General features: G+C 43.8%; 2 protein-coding genes across 4 annotated transcripts in view; both read right to left on the bottom strand.

The window, feature by feature from the left end:
• The window catches only part of CAV1 (caveolin 1), a 46,823-nt gene extending 45,312 nt beyond the window's left edge, over window positions 1-1,511 (bottom strand). For 2 of the 3 annotated variants that reach the window (XR_015743741.1, XM_026713083.2), the window contains exon 1: window positions 1,350-1,511. Coding sequence is in view for 1 of the 3 variants with exons in the window: in XM_026713083.2 (XP_026568868.1) it covers window positions 1,350-1,379 (30 nt within the window). In the remaining 2 variants the exon portion in view is untranslated. Of the gene's footprint in view, window positions 1-908 lie in introns of all 3 variants that reach the window. The other variant, XM_026713084.2, reaches the window with a different exon arrangement.
• Window positions 1,512-8,240: 6,729 nt separating this feature from the next.
• CAV2 (caveolin 2) lies at window positions 8,241-17,072 on the bottom strand. The gene is made up of 3 exons (XM_087934010.1): window positions 16,667-17,072; window positions 15,904-16,091; window positions 8,241-10,525 (listed from the first exon to the last, which is right to left on the bottom strand). The coding sequence occupies exons 1-3, from the start codon at window positions 16,808-16,810 to the stop codon at window positions 10,375-10,377; spliced, it is 483 nt and encodes a 160-aa protein (XP_087790136.1). The 5' UTR covers window positions 16,811-17,072; the 3' UTR covers window positions 8,241-10,374.
• Window positions 17,073-19,438: the final 2,366 nt, after the last annotated feature.

The raw sequence follows: 19,438 nt of genomic DNA, 5'->3' as shown, positions 1-19,438 counted from the left end.
GTACGTGCGTGTGTGTGAGTGTGGGTGTGGGTGAGTGACTGGGGTCCCTGCACCCGAAGAGATTTTGCAGAAGGGCAAAGCCTCCCGCCCCCGCGCCCCTCAAGTTGGATGTATGTGTGAGTGAGTGACTGGGGTCCTGCACCCGAAGAGATTTTACAGAGGGCAAAGCCTCCCCCGCGCGCCCTCAGTTGGATGTATGTGTGAGTGAGTGACTGGGGTCCTGCACCCGAAGAGATTTTACAGAGGGCAAAGCCTCCCTCCGCGCGCCCCTCAAGTTGGATGTATGTGTGAGTGAGTGACTGGGGTCCTGCACCCGAAGAGATTTTACAGAGGGGCAAAGCCTCCCCCGCGCGCCCCGCAAGCTGGATGTGTGTGTTTGTTTGTGTGTGTGTGAGTGAGTGACTGGGGTCCCTGCACCCCGCCCGCAAGCTGGATGTACGTGCGTGTGTGTGAGTGTGGGTGTGGGTGAGTGACTGGGGTCCCTGCACCCGAAGAGATTTTGCAGAAGGGCAAAGCCTCCCGCCCCCCGCGCCCCTCAAGTTGGATGTATGTGTGAGTGAGTGACTGGGGTCCTGCACCGAAGAGATTTTACAGAGGGGCAAAGCCTCCCCCGCGCGCCCCTCAAGTTGGATGTATGTGTGAGTGAGTGACTGGGGTCCTGCACCCGAAGAGATTTTACAGAGGGGCAAAGCCTCCCCTCCGCGCGCCCCTCAAGTTGGATGTATGTGTGAGTGAGTGACTGGGGTCCTGCACCCGAAGAGATTTTGCAGAGGGGCAAAGCCTCCCCCGCGCCCCGCAAGCTGGATGTGTGTGTGTGTGTGTGTGTGTGTGTGTCTGGGGTCCCTGCACCCGAAGAGATTTGGCAGAGGGGCAAAGACCCCCCCACCCCTCCCGCGCCCCGCACTTACGCGCCGAGAGCGGTTTGCCTGCTGGCCTCCGGCTGGAGAGACGCCCGAAAACTGGCGCGCTCTTCCCGGCTGCTTGCAAGGGCCGAAAGAAACAGAGCAACCCAGCCCGGGCTGTGGGCTGGAGGGTGGGGGGTGGAAGTGGAGAGGAAAGAGAAGGGCCCGACCCAAGGAGATCGAGTTACGGGTCCCCACCGAGAGAAGAACCTCCTCCCCCCCCCACACCCCTTTGCCCGGGAAAATCCGGATCGCCTCCCCTCCTCTCGAGAAGAGGCTCCGAGGTGGGAGAGGACGAGAGATAAGAGGCGAGCCAAGAGGGTTTCGCCAGACGGCTGGAGCAAAGGGAATCCGGCTGCCAGGAATGTCAAGCAGGTTTCAAATCAAATATATATATTTAATAAAATTAAAATAAAAAAATAAAAAAAATGCAAAAGCGGCTCCTACCTCGGACTCTCCGTATTTGCTCCCTGACATGCCGGCTTGGGGCGCTGCAAGGAACCTCTCGGAGGGATAAATGAGTGCCGGGTCCGAAGAAGAAGAAGGAGGAGGAAGAGGAGGAGGAGGAGGAGGGGACCGGACGCCGGCAGCACCCAACGATCCTCACCCACCCCGCACCCGCACCCGCACCCGCACCCGGAGAGGCGGCTGCCGAAGTGGGAGGTCCCTCCAAGCGGCCCGGTTGGCCGCCGGCCAGGCTTCCTTTCTGGGCGAGAAGTCTTGGGGGGGACGCAGCCCCGAAGGATGCGGGGGGACACGCGCGCGGGGCGGGGGGAGCCCCCCTCCCCACGCCAGGGACACCCTCACCGCGTCCGAGGGACCCCCTCACGCCCTTTGGATCCCCTCCCCCCCCCCTCCACAGATGAAAGCCAGAGGCGGGATGCCCCCCCCCCTTTTTTTAGGCCAGTCCCAGCAACCCTGAAAGTTGCCCCCGGGTCCCTCGCGCGGGCGCTAAGACCTACTTGATCCGTCCGGCTGCTCCCCGATAAAAGAGCGCGCGCTGGGGGAGGAAGCAAAAAGAAAAAAAAAAGCGAACGAACACCGGTTGCCTTGTTTGCAATTGCTGGTCGCTGAGAGAGAGGGGGGAGATGGAGGGAGGGAGGGAGAGAGGAGAGGAGAGGAGGAGGAGAGGGAGGGAGAAAGGAGAGAGGGAGGGAGGAGGAGGGAAAGAGAGAGAGAGAGAGGGAGGGAGGGAAAGAGAGGGAGAGGGGAGGAGGGGGAGAGAGAGAGGAGGGAAGGAGAGGGAGGGAGAGAGAGAGGGAGAGGGGAGGAGGAGGGAGGGAGGGGAAGGAGGGAGGGAGGGGGGGAGAGAAAGGAGGGGGAGGAGGGAGGCAGGGAGAGAGAGGGAGGGAGAGGGAGGAGGAAGGGAGAGAAAGGGAGAGGGAGGGAGGGAAAGAGAGAGAAGGAGAGAGGGAGGGAGAGAGAGAGGGAGGGAAGGAGGGAGAAAGAGGGAGGGAGAGGGAGGAGGAAGGGAGAGGGAGGGAGGGGAAAGAGTTGGCCATTTGAGCCGGATCAAAACTTGAGTGTCATTACGAAGCTGGTTCTGCACGGAAAAACCTTCCAGCTTTGGAAACCTGGGCTTCCCTCAGTGCCAGCCACATGGGGACCTTCCGTTCCGGGCTGCTCCATTTCAGAATGTTTCTATTTCCTTGGTTCTCTCTCCTTCTCCCCCCCCTCCCTCAAACAACCCCCCCCCCCCTTGCTTCCATAATTAGTACAGTCTGCATATGATTACATTAAAGAGCTGGTTTCTTCTTCGTGGTGTTTTATTAAATGTAAGCTATGGATGGGTACCATAAACAGCAGAAGCAGAAAATGTGTTGCCTACAAAGGTATTTTTTTACCACCTGGATTGCATTTGGTATTGGAAACGGTCGTTTAAAGGGCATACGGGGTTGGCTGGTAACGCACAGGTATTTTAAAGGGCACGAACGGCAGAGAAGAGGGAGAGAGGCCCCAAAACTGTTTTGCTCACATTGAAAGCTGTGGAATCCAGGGTGTGGTTGCTGGCAGCAAAATAAAAAGTGTACGGAAGGAGCTTCAAGGAAGCGAAGTAGGCAGAGAGGCAGCGTAGAGACTTAGAAGAGGACAGCTGGGCCACTGGATCCAACCTTCCAGCAAAATCCTGGGATTTGAATCAAACATCTGGCTGTCCAGTTTATACACTGGGCAATGAATTTGATCTTGTTTAGTTAGGATAAACAAGCTGCTCTGGATTCAGTCATTCCACTGGCTGTAATGAGAGTCAAATCGGCGCAGGGTCTGAAAGGCACTGGGCTAAAAATAGAAGGCTGCGGATTCTAGTCCTGCGTGGAGAAGCTAGCTGTGGGATTTGGGGGCCGGTCTCTTCTCCTTCAAACCCCAGGAAAAAAGGCAAGGTCTGAAAAGGTTTGCCAAGAAAGCGACACTCGTATAGTCACCAGGAGTCGAAACTGAATAGAAACCACACAAAACAACCCACACACGAAATCACAAAGTTGATTTCAGTGGCCTGCTGGTAATAAGACTAACGTTGGACCCGTCTAATGATTTTACGTCTCTGTTTCATTCGTGCAACGTATTCCAGAACCCGCATTCTTTAAGGAGACCGCTCCCTTTCCTAGGTTCCTGTGCTGGTATTTCAGATTCACTGTGCGGTTTTCTTTGTGTCAAGACTGAATCCAGTGAGTGGATACAGAAGGATTGTGAATTATGGTATTTCCACAGTAGCCCAACCTCAACTGAACCCAGCCCTGCTATGCTCATCCCTCCCAACTACCCACCCCAAAGGATAAGTCTGCATAAATCATGGGTTTGCGGAGCCATCCTGGTAATCTTTAAATAACTTCTAAAGGCAGGTTCATATTTGAAGAGTTTTAGCCCCAAAAGTTATCGGAATTGTCCAGAGGGCAGCACCTTTATTTATGATAACTTGATTTCTTCTAGGCTTCTAAGTGGGAGAATTTTGCCACACCCCAGATGCAAATAGTCAGTAATAAATACTGAAAAATCTTTTACCATAAGCACTTCAAGCCTTTTCCCCATGGGCTAAAAAGACCAACATACAATCCAGGAACAGCAAAGTTTGTTAAAAAGAGCTATATGAAATAATTTACCATAGTAAAAACCGAGAACTAAGGAGGATGAAATGGCCAAGATTTGGCTCCGGAAAGTTGCTGTCAGACAAGCTCTTTATGAAAACAATATTTAAATGTCTTTTTTCCTCCTTAAAAGCTACTTGATCCTTAGTTTATAGGGAATATCTGAAAAAAGTGCTTTCCCTGAAGAGCTGGATGGGTCACCAGAAAAATGTGATGGCAGGCAAACCTTTATTTATCCTAATCTCAATTCAGTGAATTTCTGAGCTTCAAAACTAACTTCCTTCCTTCCTTCCTTCCTTCCTTCCTTCCTTCCTTCCTTCCTTCCTTCCTTCCTTCCTTCCTTCCCTCCCTCCCTCTCTCCCTCCCTCGTTTAATTATTAATTATTTGCATTAGGCATAAAAATTCAGTAAACGTTAATATTTGTCAGAACTTTAAAATCCTATGTAGCTGTTTTTTGTTTGGTGCTGGTTGTTGGTTTTTTTTCTAATCACCGTGCAAGATTTCAAGAGACAGTTTCATGCTGGCACAGTTTATCTTTGTTTAGATGAATTCCAGGACATGCTAGGAGGAACTGTGATGTCTGGTAAAGTGGTCAAATATGCATATTTAAAGTCCGTTGTGAAATATGGGTATAAAAGGAATGCAGATATTTGAAATAATTTGTGATAAACGAAATACATCACTAAGATCTAGAAGAGCAGTTGCAGTTATAGTTGCATTAACCAACATTTTTATATCTAGAAAGCAGAGCCAATTCCCTTCTGAAATAAATGATACCTTTCAGCTGCCTTATTTATGGAGTAGAGCAGGCACCATAATATGAATGTAGCTTCCATGTATCCCCGTTCAACAGAATGCTCACTGGAGCAAATTTCAATTTATGTTCAAATATAACGGCTAGAATGCCTTTGAACTGACAGCCTGTAAAGCCACCTTTATGGAAACGCCTCCATTCTTTTCTACCAATTATTTGCTGAAGGAAAAATAAGAGATAAACAACACATCCTTGAAAAGAGAATAAAATACGACTAAGAGTATGGATTGTCTTCAATAAAGTGTGTGTCAGCTTCTTTAGATCCAGTGAAGGCAAACAATCGCTACAATATATACTGTATATATACGTATATGTGTGTATACGTATATATACACTATATACGTCTCTGGGGGTCCTTTGCTGTATGTTGCACAGAGTTGTGAGATAGCAATAGCACTTAGACTTATATACCGCTTCACAGTGTTTTACAGCCCTCTCAAAGTGGTTTACAGAGTCAGAATACTGCCCCAAGAATTTGGGTCCTCCTTTTACCCACCTTGGAAGGATGGAAATCTGAGTCAGCCTTGAGCCTGGTGAGATTTGAACTGCCAAATTGCAGGCAGCCAACAGTCAGCAGAAGTAGCCTATAGTAGTGCACTCTTAACTGCTGTGGCATCAAGAGTCATGCAGTTAACAGAATGGTTCTGTCTACTAGATAACACAAGAGAGTCAATGAGATGCCATATTTGTTCATTTGCTTATCGCATTTCCACATCACCATTCGCTTAGAAGATAGTCCCGTAACAGTGATGTGGGTCTAGGAATCCTGTAGACAGGGTGTGGCAAGCATTTTTGGGGTCAGGATCTTAATAGAAGTCCTAATAGCACTGATTTTCTAGATAAAGCTGCAACGTGCAATAGATTCTAGATTACCCTGTCTGGGCTTTGGAGATAGAGCAGAATTAGCACGGGTTACATTGGATGGGAGACCACCAAGTAATATCAGGAGAGTAAGGTAGACTGGAAGTCAAAGAATTCCCTAGAAAAAGACTTAATAAAATCAGATTCCTCCCTCCAAGCTTTTCTCTGGTGAATACCATTCTTTCAGCAGCCGGGTACGGCTAATAAATTAATGCTGAATTAGAACACAGAAAATACTGGATCCAGCTAGTAATTAAATGAAGCGGGGAAACAAACGTATGAAGGGAATAATGGCATTCCATTTCCAGTTATTCTATTAGGAGCAAATAAAATAAACCCAGAAATAAACTTCACTTTCACTTGATATTGTTAAAGGGTACCTCACTGAGAATCAGAAACTCAAGTCAAGTCAACCGATTGCGCGAAAGATTTGGAAAGAAGCTACGTTATCAGATTCCTTGTGTGGCACGTTGGCAAGAGCATCGGTAAATGACGGACAGGAAGGGGCCAGCAACGTTGGCTAAGTCAAAGTGTCCTTCTGCTCCAGCTAAATGATTCCCAGCCTGTCAACGGTTGTTGAAAAAGCAACAATTACACTGACATATTTCGTACCCCTCCTGGCCTAGAGACAACATATTATACCAGGTGCCCCTATTTCTCCCGATTTCTGTACATTGCCATCATGCTGTAGGAAAGTGTCCCACTCAGTGATGTTCTAGTGCCCCAAAGGATTGGAAGAATGTATAAGATATTGCTGAAGTTCATCTCCCATAATTCCCTACTGTAGTCTATGTTAGCTGAGGTTGATGGAATTGTAGTCCAGCAACATTCAAAGGGCTATAAGTAGAAACGATACCAACATTTGATATTTTTTTAATATTTTTTTTTTCAGTTTCCTTGAAGGGATGATGTCTCATTTTGTATCATGACAGTGAGTCTACAACAGTTTGACAGAAAGGGATGATTCTGAAGACTTGTCATCATTTCCCAAATTATTATCCCAGAAACCAAAGAAGGTGATATGCATTATTTAAACACACAGAGAGGATGGATAGGATATAAATGTCCTGTGTTAAAAATTTAACTTCACTTAGTGTCTGCTTTGTTGAATATATAAATAAAATATTCTATTGCAGTTAACGAGATCTTTATAATCTCATTAAAAGGACTTTGAAAATACAAATTATTCCACGTTTCACATCTATATTAGACCTGGAGGTCAAACCCAATCTGATTGATTTTCCAAAGCCTTTTAAAACATTCTCTATGGTTTTTTTTTTTTTTTTGCAGTGTATGAACAACACTGATCTTGTGATACACTGCTTTGTGATACCCACACAAATTGCTTTTTTCTAGAACCATAGCTCTTTTGCCCAATTATTTTTGCTCAGGCACCAATTTGATGTGCCATGAAAGGCAAGGGTAAATCACTTAATGTGTTTATATATATATATATATAAAACTATGCTATGCTATGCTATGCTAAGCTATGTAATGTATGCTATGCTATGCTATGCTATGCTATGTATGCTATGCTATGCTATATTATACTACAGTATAAAAGGAGAACTCATCCAATTAGCAGATGACACTAAACTGGCAGGAATAGCCAACAGCCCAGAAGACAAGCTCAGGATCCAAAAAGATCTTGAACAATGGGCCCTCTCCATTAACATGAAATTTAATGTGGAGAAAAGCGAAGTTTTACACCTAGGCAGGAAAAACCAAAGGAACAAGTAGAGTTTACTGGCTCAAAAACAGTAAATATGAGAGGGATCCTGGAGCCCTAGTGGATGATCACTTAGACAGTAGTGTGTAGCAGTAGCCAAAAAAGCGAATAAAATCCTTGGTTGTATAAACAGAAGCGTAGGATCAAAACCGCATAAAGTATTAGTACCGCTCTATAAAGCCTTAGTAAAAGGCTACACCTGGAGTATACTGCATCTAGTTTTGGTCACCTCATTACAAAACTGCGGTTGAGACTTTGGAAAAAGTGCAAAGAAGAGCAACTAAGATGATTAAAGGCCTGGAGAAAGAAAAAAACATGAATAATGTTTTGGAATTGGGTATAGCCAGTCTAGAGAAAAGAAGAATTAGCGGCGACACAATAGCAGTATCCGAGTGTTATATATATATATATGCTAAGCGCAGCATGGACTGGCCTGTCCTACTGTATTTCGCTGTCTTAGACTTAGAATAGCTTTGTCACTTTGAATGTACTGTATACTAATTGGCATGCATTAAAATGAAACTTTGTAAATTTTGTCTTTTTCTCCCAACCATTCACTTTTTTTGTTTTCTTTTAAGTCAGATGTAAAAAGGATCTTGGCAGATGGCCAGCATTCCATTGATACTTCAGTAAGGGTGGTCATGGGCATTATATCGCTTTTTAACTTTGTTAAAAGTGAATCCACTTGGCAATTGAATTGACATACCTATTTCTGCAATGTTTGTCTATGACTATAATAAATTTTAACTAAATAAATGGTCTTTGCAAGAGAACATCCTTCTAGCTCTATACCAGTAATATATTTATTATGAGAAGTACAATATTTATATTCTACCATAAAGACAGAAAAAAATTGAATGTTGTATCAACCACTTTAATAAAAGTCTTTAAAATGCATACTATAGAATTGTTGCCTAGGTTGTTTGAAGCATTAAAGGTAAATTACACGAATTGCATATGTTTTGAATTGAGCCTGTACATTTCAATGGAAGTTTTATATAACTTAATCAAAGGTTCTTTGATTAATACAGCTAATTGAACGTCTGTGTGTTTAAAATGTATATAAATATTGCACAAAGTAAGAGCAGTGCTTGTAGATTAAGTATTTGCACATCCTAGTGTAGAAAGGAGTATCTACAAATTTCTTAGTTCTATGTGAGATGCTTAGTTTCCAGGCACAGTAAGTGCTGTGCTTGGTTCTTTGTATAGAATTCAACCTCACTGGACGGCCTGCTCTTTCTATCTTGCCTGCATGAAATTGTCTTTCCATGCAAGGCAGATCTCTAGAGCAGACCACTGGCTGAAGTAGTCCATGTTTTTAGAATAACCATTTGGCAAGATCAGAAGAATACTTCAAGATAACCTTTTACTTTGTCATTTACATACAAAACACAATATATACAAAAAAAAAAAAGTTTAATTAAATATAGCATAATCTCTCCTCTCAGATCAACATCTCATTTTAATGTTTTTCTTCTGATACTGTACTTAGGAATATCCACAGAGCTGTACAAAAAGTATTCAGCCAGTATCCTTTATCTGCTAAGCTTTCTGTCTACTTGCTATACAACTCTTTTGAATTCACAACTTTTACAGAATTTTGGAAACGCTCAAATCCTCTTAAAAGATATCCCTTATAACCTCCCTCCTCCCATGAGGCATATACCTGGTTATCTATTCTAATTCAGAAGTTCTGCGAGATCTTTCCTATACACATTCATGCAAAGGAAGATAAAAATGATTGCATGAATTCTTCTGTTATTTGGAAATTTGTACAGCTGTATATATGTTCCAAAATATTTTTAAGCATTAAAAACAGGGGAAAGGGGCCCCAATGACTTGCAGGCAATATTGTATTAAGTTTCTCAAATGGCTGTGCCCACGTAAACTGTTTTTGCTTGTGTTGTACTATAAATATTTCTGACCTGCTGCTCTCTAAGCAATCGTCGAAATTTCACCTTTAGTGTTCACGGAAGGTGAAAGTGCATGGATTCTACCAGGTTTTAAGTCTTATTGTGTTAGAAATCCATGGGTTTGGGAAACTGTCAGTACTTGAAATATGAATTACAGGTAGTCCTCGACTTACAATGGTTCATTTAGTGACTCTTCAGTGTTACAGTGGCACTGAAAAAAGTGACAGGATCATTTTTCATCCTTATGACCGTTGCAGCATCTTCGTGGTCAAATTGAGACGCTTGGCAACTGACTCATATTTCTGAAAGTTGCAGTGTCTGGGGTCATGTGATCACAGTTTGTGACCGTTTGTGGGGAAGCCAGATTCACGTAACAACCATGTCACTAATTTAACAACTGCAGTGATTCATTTAACAACTATGGCAAGAAAGGCTGCAAAATAGGGCAAAATTAACCAATGTTTCACTTAGTAACAGAAATGTTGGGCTCAATTGTAGTTGTAAGTCGAGGACTACCTGTATCCTATGAGGTTACACAGTTCAAGAAGCTGATAGATTATAGAATCTATTTACGAACAGACCTAGCTGTTTATGTGGCTAGAAATGCTGACCAGCAGAATTCAAATAAGGAAACTCTTGAAAAGTAATCCTTTACATTCTGTTCTTATTTCTAAGAGTTGTATAGCCTAACATCAATAAATATGTCAAATCTATTGGTAGAATGATTTCCAGGAGATTTTGAGTAATACAATAGATGAAAATTTGATTGACACACCTCAAGTTGGCCTCCTTAGTTATCCACAACACATTTATGGAAACCAAGCATTAGAAGTACCATTACCTTAACATTGTTAAGTGTCACTTGTTATCTTTTAGTTACAATATTGGTATATCTTCCCTGTCCCCAAAGCAAGCTTTGCGCCCCCCATAAAAAGTGCAACCCAGCTGAAGGGCGGAAATGTCATCCCTTTAAACAGCAGTAGCTTTGGAATGAATGCTTACGTGTCTCTATATTATACCAATAAGGAGACTTTAATAGCACTTAAGACTAAAATAGCATTGGATCCAAATTGTTCACGCTTGGTCCAGATGTATGTTGATTGCTGAAAAGCACCGTCCCATGCTGTGACACACTGGTGCAATGAAAACATCTGTCAGGCTCTTCCATACAGCTTGCATGGGTGGCAAGATCAAAAGGATAGACTTTATGAATGGCATCACAACCCTAGGCAAAAAAGGAGAGACGTGTTAGCAATCATTTCTTAAACTTTGTTACCTTTGTAATGAAGGTGAGTAAATCTGAAACATCCCGAATAAGAGATAATTTTAGTACATAGGCAGGAAGATAGAATTGGTCCTACTGTAGGTTACAGGTGCCTACAAAATCTTTCAATTGGGTTAGAAGCACCTGTGTTGCAATTTGGTGCAATTAATATCCCTTTATTTATTAATTAAATTTATATAGCTACCCATCTCATGAAAAGTGACTTTGGGTGTCGTACAATAATTGGTAAAGAACAATGCATGCATAAAAACATACATTTTAAAATAGAAAAATCAGAATTAAAATGGTTAAAACTCAAAAGACAGTATAAACCCCAAGTGAGAGAGTACATCCACCTTAATCTAGGTAATATTTACTCAAACATTATTACATTTCAATCACATTAAATAGGTCTGATAAAGTACTGACAATCTGATTATGTTTACAGACAAAATAAATTTTATTCACATATCCACTTTGGTATAATAAAGATTAACAAATTTTACAGCATTTTATAAGCATATTGCTAATATTCTATCTTGTGTTCTCTAATAATTTCTGCCAAGCTGTAAAAAAACCTGTCCTCCTTTCTTCCTTCTTTCTGCTAGAACTATAGAATGATTTCTTCATCCTTTTCAGAAAACAAATAGGAAAGTTCAATCTGCATTTTGAAGGTATTTTTTTCAAGGGGTACAGTGGGTATTTCTGCAAGTCTTAAGATTCCTGTTTTTCCCCTTGAAATTTCTGTCAAAACGTCCCCACGATTTTGCATCCACAAATTGGGGCCCGAGGGCCAAACAGGCAAGCAACTAATCACAAGTTTGATTTATCTTTGGCATGGTTACAATAGCCAAACCCATAAAAGTGAGGAGGATCTAGGAAATTTCTTTCAACCCTCCCAGGAAACAAGAATAAAATAATAAGTCTGCAGTGCATTAACATTCTTGTTTTCATTTCAGTAATTTAGGTTTCCATCTTATCCATATCATTACAGACAGAATTTGGCATCTTTTACTGGAGACATTGATAATGAATCAATAGTTTACATAATTACTGCCAACGCCAAGCATATACCACAAGGATCTATTTTAAAGAATACGCAAATATTCATACAGGACTTGCAATGTACCTCTTGACATTTCTTCCTAAATTGAACTCTGCAACTAAAGGAAGGAGAAAGATCTATCTAGTCGACAGAAGAATGCAGAGCGGCAGCTTTGCTAGATCATGCTTGCAAACAGCTCATTCAAAGTGGTTGGCATTGGCACGGGTTCAAGTTATTCTTTTATGCCTAACAGATAATGTAACTATGGCCACAAGTATAACAAAAGCCTACAAAAGGGTACAATAAGTTAAAGGTCCCAATTAAATTAAAATAGAAACCATAGCTTTAAAAGAACAAATTACTCTATTCTCATGATTATGATTTTTTTTTAAAAAAAAAATCTTTCAATTATCCTCCAAGCCTGATGAAGTTATTTTTTTGTGCATGCTCTTAATTCAGTTCATGGAGAGGTGAAGCTCTCTGTTCTCCAATGTGGGTGTGTAATTCTTTCTTCATTCAGGGTGCGTTCTGGGTGCAGAAGGAATGCGAGGTCAAGTTCTCCTTTAAATTTTTGGCAGGCTAACAGTGTAACAACTCCTCTCTGTTGGCACGTCAGCAATGCTTTCTGACTGATGGTTTCAAAAGTGCTTCTCTACCCATGGTGGTAATTCAACCTCCAACAGCTATCGCCTTAAAACTGGTAAATAATAAAACCTCTTGTTTTGAAGGCGAAGAAACAAAACGTGGCACTAGAATTGCAATCGCTTATGAAACTGCATGAAGCAAGGTGTGTGTTTATGTCTGTTGTGCATTGGTGGATGTAATCCACAAACTGGAGTTACTTTGGCTCTTTCCCAAAGGACATTGGGAGCATTTGAGAAAAATTCACTACCCTGCCCTCAAAACAAGCAACAGTTGCACACTCCTTAACCAAAGGGATTCCACAGGAAGGCAGAACAATGGTCTCACGTGTCCATTCACCTGACTCAGCCTTCAGATTTTTGGGCAAGCATTACTGGAATGGGAAACCACCCTTTGGGGAGTCCTAAAAGGTCCTAGTAAAACAGTGAAATGACCTTAAATGCTCTGTTCCTATGGGTAGGGGCTATAAAAGCAGACTTGCTTGACACAGCCTTTGCACCTTCCCAGGGGAATTCAGTTATGAAACATGCTTTGGATTCTCTGATTTTTTTAATATGAAAATATGAGCTAGATTGGGACCATGTATGTGAAGGAAGACGTGCTTACTGCTTCATTACAGAAAGAGCTTCTCGGTGGTAATATCCAACTGATGAATTTTTCACTCCAAATGGCCTCCATAATAGTAGCATCACTTCTGAGATTTGTCAGTATGCCATCTCTCCCTCCCTCCCTCTGTGTGTGTGTGGGTGTGTGCGTGTGAGAGAGAGAGAGTAATTAAGCCCTGAATTATAGTAGTAAGTCATTAAGCAAGTCACTATGGGATTGTGCCCTATTTTATGACCTTTCGGGGCTGTTGTTAAGTGAATATTGCACTTGTTAAATGAGCACCATGATCATTAAGTGGACATTTCCCCTCAGAAACCAGAAGTAAATGCCAGCTTTTGGGGAAAAAAAAAATCTCCATAAATCATAATCATATAACTGTGGGATGTGTAATTGACCATAAATGTGGACTAGTTGCTAAGTGCCCAAAACACAATCCCATGACCGCATTCTGTCTTTTTATCACTTTGACCAAATCTTCAAGGCTGACCATGTATAGTCTGCAGAAATGCAGGTCAATTTTGGGGAACAGGTAATGTTGGATATTTCTTAACATTTATTGAAAAATTGCCTCTGAAAGCCATCTTTAAAAAAATCTACTTCAAAATGACATGTAGATTTTTGCTGGTCAATAAGAATTTGAACTATGCTGACTGAAAATCATGAAGAAAGTCTAACACATTCCAGGCTAAGAAATGCTAATTACACCACTGTTTTAATTAGAATAAAGCAGTTCTGTCTAGGTTCCATGAAACAAAGAGAGATAATGCAATTCCAAGAATATAATCAAGAACTTGATAACCATGGGATAGACTACACTTGACCCAAAACTTATAAAATGTGCCAAGTATCACCTTTCTTCAGTGATCATAGAATTTTTGAAATTGTCAACCATAGCAAATCAGCTTGCTTAAAAGCTTACAATCTATACTTGAATTATATTTAAATGATAGCACAAAAAGCCTTAAATAAGCCTAGAGATAGTCTTTTCTGGATGTTAAAAACCCCATTAATGAAATATTTCCACTTTCTGGTTTATTGAACACATCCCTTCTGAAATAGTTAGTATCTTGAATGCAGTCTTGGAAGGGTTTATGCTCACAAAATGCTCACAATGTAGAAAACCGCTTTCCTATATTTGTGCCATAGTAATGCCTTATAAGGAGATATATTTTCAGTGAGATAATTTACAGTCATGGTTGAAGTACAGGGATTCAACACCCGTTAAAAGGACTTCTCAATAATTCCTTTTGATAGCGTTGTCACGGTTGTGCATCTTGCATCAAACAACATGCATACACTTTCTGCATCTTTCACATACATACAGACTGAAAAGTTGGAGGCTCACAGTTAACAAACTGATGTCACAATCAGCTTATTTTATGGATTATGGCAAGATATCTCTTTACTCTGGAAACATATGTGAATAACGGTGTCCGTTCCTTAAGTGGGTGGGTGTTCTACACATATTAAGTAAATACGTAGGTACATTAATAAATAAATAAGGGGTCCTTGGGAGACAGGGTTTAATTAAGCTTTCTGGGAAAGAGTGCCAATTGTTTAAAAACAATTTCTGCTCCTCATGTGTGTTTTTCACCTAAATGACTGTAGTTGAAAGAATATGTATGTGCAAATAGCCACCATGAATGCTTCCCTCGATGATATCTCAAATAGAGTGTTTCATAAGACAGCACATATGCACATTCAGGCATCAACCATTGCAAGGAAAAGCCAAAAAAAGGGCACAGGCATGTATATGAATTTGACCTAAGTTAAACCACGGTCATTTCATAAATAATTACTTTAAAGGATTTTGCAAATCAAAGCTGCACTGGTCCTGAAGCAACATCTAAGATACTAAAGAACCGATCTGAGAACCTCACCATAGTGAGAAAAAGAGCACCAACCATTTTGTTGGAGAAAAAAAAATTTCAATATAGGATTGTGTCCCCTGTTTAGGGCTACTGCAGATTTTTATTTGTTGGATCCGTTAAAATTTTGAGGTTGGGAAATCCCACCCTCCACAAAATTCTTCCCAAAGGATATGGTAGGGAATGAAGCAATCCTGCCATTCTTCTGTATGCCTGGCCAGAGAATGATATGAGACCTGTTCTAAATATATTCTCATTGTAAGCAGAGGAAGATAAAAGATGTCTTTGTTTTGAAGAGAAAAGGAAACCAACCAGCCAGGAAATAGATGCAACCTTTTCTCCCCAGCCCTGCCATCCAATATCTCTTCTTTTTTTTGACCTTCCAATCTGCAGCCAGCTGGGCACAGGGTAAGATGGCACCCTGTGATGCTAAACTCCATCGCATTGGCATTCATTAGACATATTAAGCATATCCATTCATTATATATAAGCATATCCATTATATATATATATATATATATATATATATATATATATATATATATATATATATATATATATATATACACACACACACACACACATACACACACACACATATTTGCAGTAAATGGAATGCAATTAGACTGCAAAGCCTAAAATCACTCTAACATTACTCTTTGCATTCCATCTAATTGGCATTCATTAGACATATTAAGCATATCCACTCAGTATGTGTATATGTATATATGTATGTATGTATGGCATTCAGCTTTGTTCGGGTATTTTCCCACGTCATTGTAGTTGTGCTTTTAAAGTTGTAGCAACGTTTCGGCAGAATCTCAGGCCTGATGATGGCAGATGAGATTCTGCCAAACGTTGCTACAACAAAAGCACAACTACAATGACGCTGAATGCATCTACCACGAAAACTTAAATAATATATATATATCTACAAGCGATACCATAGTAATCCATAAAACTTAAGAATATATATATAATATATATATAATAAGAATATATATACACACACACATACATATATTTTGCAGTAAACAGAATGCAATTAGACTGCAAAGCCTAAAATCAATCTAACCTTACTCTTTGCAATATTGGGGATCCCGAGAGGTGACTGGTTGCATTTGGCCCCTTCACAGGGTGCAAACGATTCACACATTTCCGTAGGAATTCTTTCTTACCAGATGTGCAGGCAACTGAGCACAGCGAAAAGAAGCCCCGCCACCAGGGCCAAGGGGAGGGCAAAGACAAAAGTCAGGAGCTTATAGATCAGGTACTTGCTGAGCTCAAAGAGAGCGTGGCTGCAGACCCAGACTTTATCGAAAGAGTGCGTGGAGGCAGGCTCCGCGATCACGTCCTCAAAGCCCAGCTGGAAGAGAGGGGAGAAAAACGAGGATGAGTCCTAGCAAGCAACAGCTTCTCCTCCGAAATTGCAGAGAGCGGAGACTTCACTGGGAGGGGAAAGGAAAGCCGGCCAGGCAACAAACAGGCAACAGTAACAACCTGTTGGTTGCTTTTGTTGGTTGTTGCTTTTGTTAATTGTTCTGGAAGAATCTGGCTGATTTAGCGTGGAAGGCTTGAGAAGGGTGTGGGGTTCGAAAGGAGGGGGGGGCTACACTCGGGAACTCAGAAACTATCTCCGAGCCCAAATACTTTCCTCGCCTTTTCCCCTGAAGAGCGAGGAAACCGGCACCCCCCAAATGGCAGACCGGGGAGGATTTCGCCCAAGGCTGGAATCGGGTGGGTGGGTGGGTGGGTGGGAGGAATCCCACGCGCTCAATTCGCCTTAAATGGCATCCGGAGAAAACGCTCCGTTTCCTCCAAGGGGGCTCGAAGGCGGCATTCAAAATGGGAGGGGCGGGGGGGAAAGGGAGGGGAGGCCGAGAGTTTGCGCGGGAATCAGGGCGCCCCCTACCACCGCCCCCCCACACACACACACCTCACCTTCAGGTGGCTGTTAATCCCGTGCGGGTCCCGGTCGGGCGGTTTCTCCAGAGGTCCGTCGGTCTCCGTCGGACTCCCGTCCCGATTGAAGCCGCCTTCATCCATGAAGATTTTGGTGTCGGCTTTCTCTTTCTCCAGCCCCATGGTCGCTCGCCTTCGGGTCCGGCGGAGCAATCCCTGGGCTGCGGACGGGGACGCACCCCCCTTCCCCCACACACACACCTCTCGGTGCCCTTCCCTTTGCCCTCAGGGGCTCCCGCGCTAGGGCGCTGCCGGGCAAGACGAGGGCAAGCCCAGACCACGCCTCAGAGCAACCGCCGTCCCCCTCCACAAGCGACGCCCTCCGCGCGCGAGTTCAGCTGCTGCTGCTGCTGCTGCTGTTGCCGCCGCCGCCGCGAACAGGAGCGGCGGAGCCCGGTGGAAGCGGCAGACGGACCCGCTCGGTAGCCGCGCATGCTCGCAAAGGCAGCGTCTAAGTTCTGTCAGCCCGCTTTCGTTCGATTTAACTTGATCCGAAGAGTCCCCGAAGTGTTTTTTTTCAAGAGGCAGCTGGACTTTCTGGTTTTGCTTTGAAGACAGCTTGGCTTCTCTTCTCTTCCAGTTGTTCTCCTACGTTGTGCCGCGCGTTTGTGAAGTGGTTCGTGAACGCTTCACAAAGCGGTTCATGGAGGCTTCACGAAGTGGTCCATGGACGCTTCACAAAGTGGTCCGTGGAGGCTTCACAAAGCGGTTCGTGGAGGCTTCACGAAGTGGTCCATGGACGCTTCACAAAGTGGTTCATGGAAGCTTCACAAAGTGGTTCATGGAGACTTCACAAAGCGGTCCATGGAGGCTTCACAAAGCGGTTCATGGACGCTTCATAAAGTGGTCCATGGAGGCTTCACGAAGTGGTCCATGGACGCTTCACAAAGTGGTCCATGGAGGCTTCACGAAGTGGTCCATGGACGCTTCACAAAGCGGTCCATGGAGGCTTCACAAAGCGGTTCATGGATGCTTCACAAAGCGGTTCATGGAGGCTTCACAAAGTGGTCCATGGACGCTTCAAAGTGGTCCATGGAGGCTTCACAAAGTGGTCCATGGACGCTTCACAAGCGGTTCATGGAGACTTCACAAAGCGGTCCATGGAGGCTTCACAAGCGGTTCATGGACGCTTCATAAAGTGGTCCATGGAGGCTTCACAAAGTGGTCCATGGACGCTTCACGAAGTGGTCCATGGAGGCTTCACGAAGTGGTCCATGGAGGCTTCACAAGCGGTCCATGGAGGCTTCACGGGTTCATGGATGCTTCAGCGGTTCATGGAGGCTTCACAAAGTGGTCCATGGGCCTTCACAAAGTGGTCCATGGAGGCTTCACAAAGTGGTCCATGGAGGCTTCACGAGCGGTTCATGGATGCTTCACGAGCGGTTCATGGAGGCTTCACAAGCGGTTCATGGAGGCTTCAAAGCGGTTCATGGAGGCTTCACAAAGCGGTTCATGGAGGCTTCACAATGGAGGCTTCACAAAGCGGTTCATGGAGGCTTCACAAAGCGGTTCATGGAGGCTTCACAAAGCGGTTCATGGAGGCTTCACAAAGTGGTTCAAAAATGCTTCACAAAGTGGTTCATGGAGGCTTCACAAAGTGGTTCATGGACGCTTCACAAAGTGGTCCATGGACGCTTCACAAAGTGGTCCATGGAGGCTTCACAAAGTGGTCCATGGACGCTTCACAAAGTGGTCCATGGACGCTTCACAAAGTGGTCCATGGACGCTTCTAAAGTGGTCCATGGACGCTTCACAAAGCGGTTCATGGATGCTTCTAAAGCGGTTCATGGATGCTTCACAAAGCGGTCCATGGAGGCTTCACAAAGTGGTCCATGGACGCTTCACAAAGTGGTCCATGGACGCTTCACAAAGTGGTCCATGGAGGCTTCACAAAGTGGTCCATGGAGGCTTCACAAAGTGGTCCATGGACGCTTCACAAAGTGGTCCATGGACGCTTCACGAAGTGGTCCATGGACGCTTCACGAAGTGGTTCATGGACGCTTCACAAAGTGGTTCATGGACGCTTCACAAAGTGGTTCATGGACACTTCATCAAGTGGTTCATGGACGCATGGCACAGTGTAGGAGAACAAATCCATCAGGACTTGAGTCAGCAGTCTATCTGCATTTAAAAGACACAGGCCGCTTGCTTTCTTGAAGACAGCAGACTCCACATTTTGGACATAGAGGACTGCTAGTTGAAAGAGGGCTCGAAGAGGCGGTCTAAGTCAAAATTGAACAGCCCTCCCTCAAAAGAGAGGGAGGGATATAACATCACCTATCTCCAGTCTGTACTACAACACAGTCCTTTCAACAGTCCCATAAAGTCTCCACAGCCATTTGTACCACTCAGGTGGCCCTGACGACACAGATAAACCTCCATGCGGCCTTAAATGACTCTCTAAAACAGGGGTGTCAAACTCAAATGTTATTGAGGGCCGCATCAGCATTATGGTTGCCCTCAAAGGGCCAGTTGCATGTAAGACTATGACGATTATTCACAGCCGCCAAGTGGGCATGGCTGGGTAGGTGTGGCCAGCTCAACACCACCTCCTGTGCAGTGGTGGGATTCAAACGTTTTTACTACGGGTTCTGTGGGCATGGCAGGGGAAGGATACTGTAAAATCTCCAGTCAGAGGTGGTATTTGCCGGTTCTCCTAACTACTCAAAATTTCCACTACTGGTTCTCCAGAACTGGGTCAGAACCTGCTGAATACCACCTCTGCTCCTGTGCGCATGCACGGGGGAAGCG

The sequence above is a fragment of the Pseudonaja textilis genome, chromosome 5, assembly GCF_049901715.1.
Source record: "Pseudonaja textilis isolate UNSWEBS1 chromosome 5, rPseTex1.2, whole genome shotgun sequence".
NCBI classification, from domain to species: Eukaryota; Metazoa; Chordata; class Lepidosauria; order Squamata; family Elapidae; genus Pseudonaja; species Pseudonaja textilis.
This window is presented reverse-complemented; position numbering and strand designations above follow the sequence as displayed.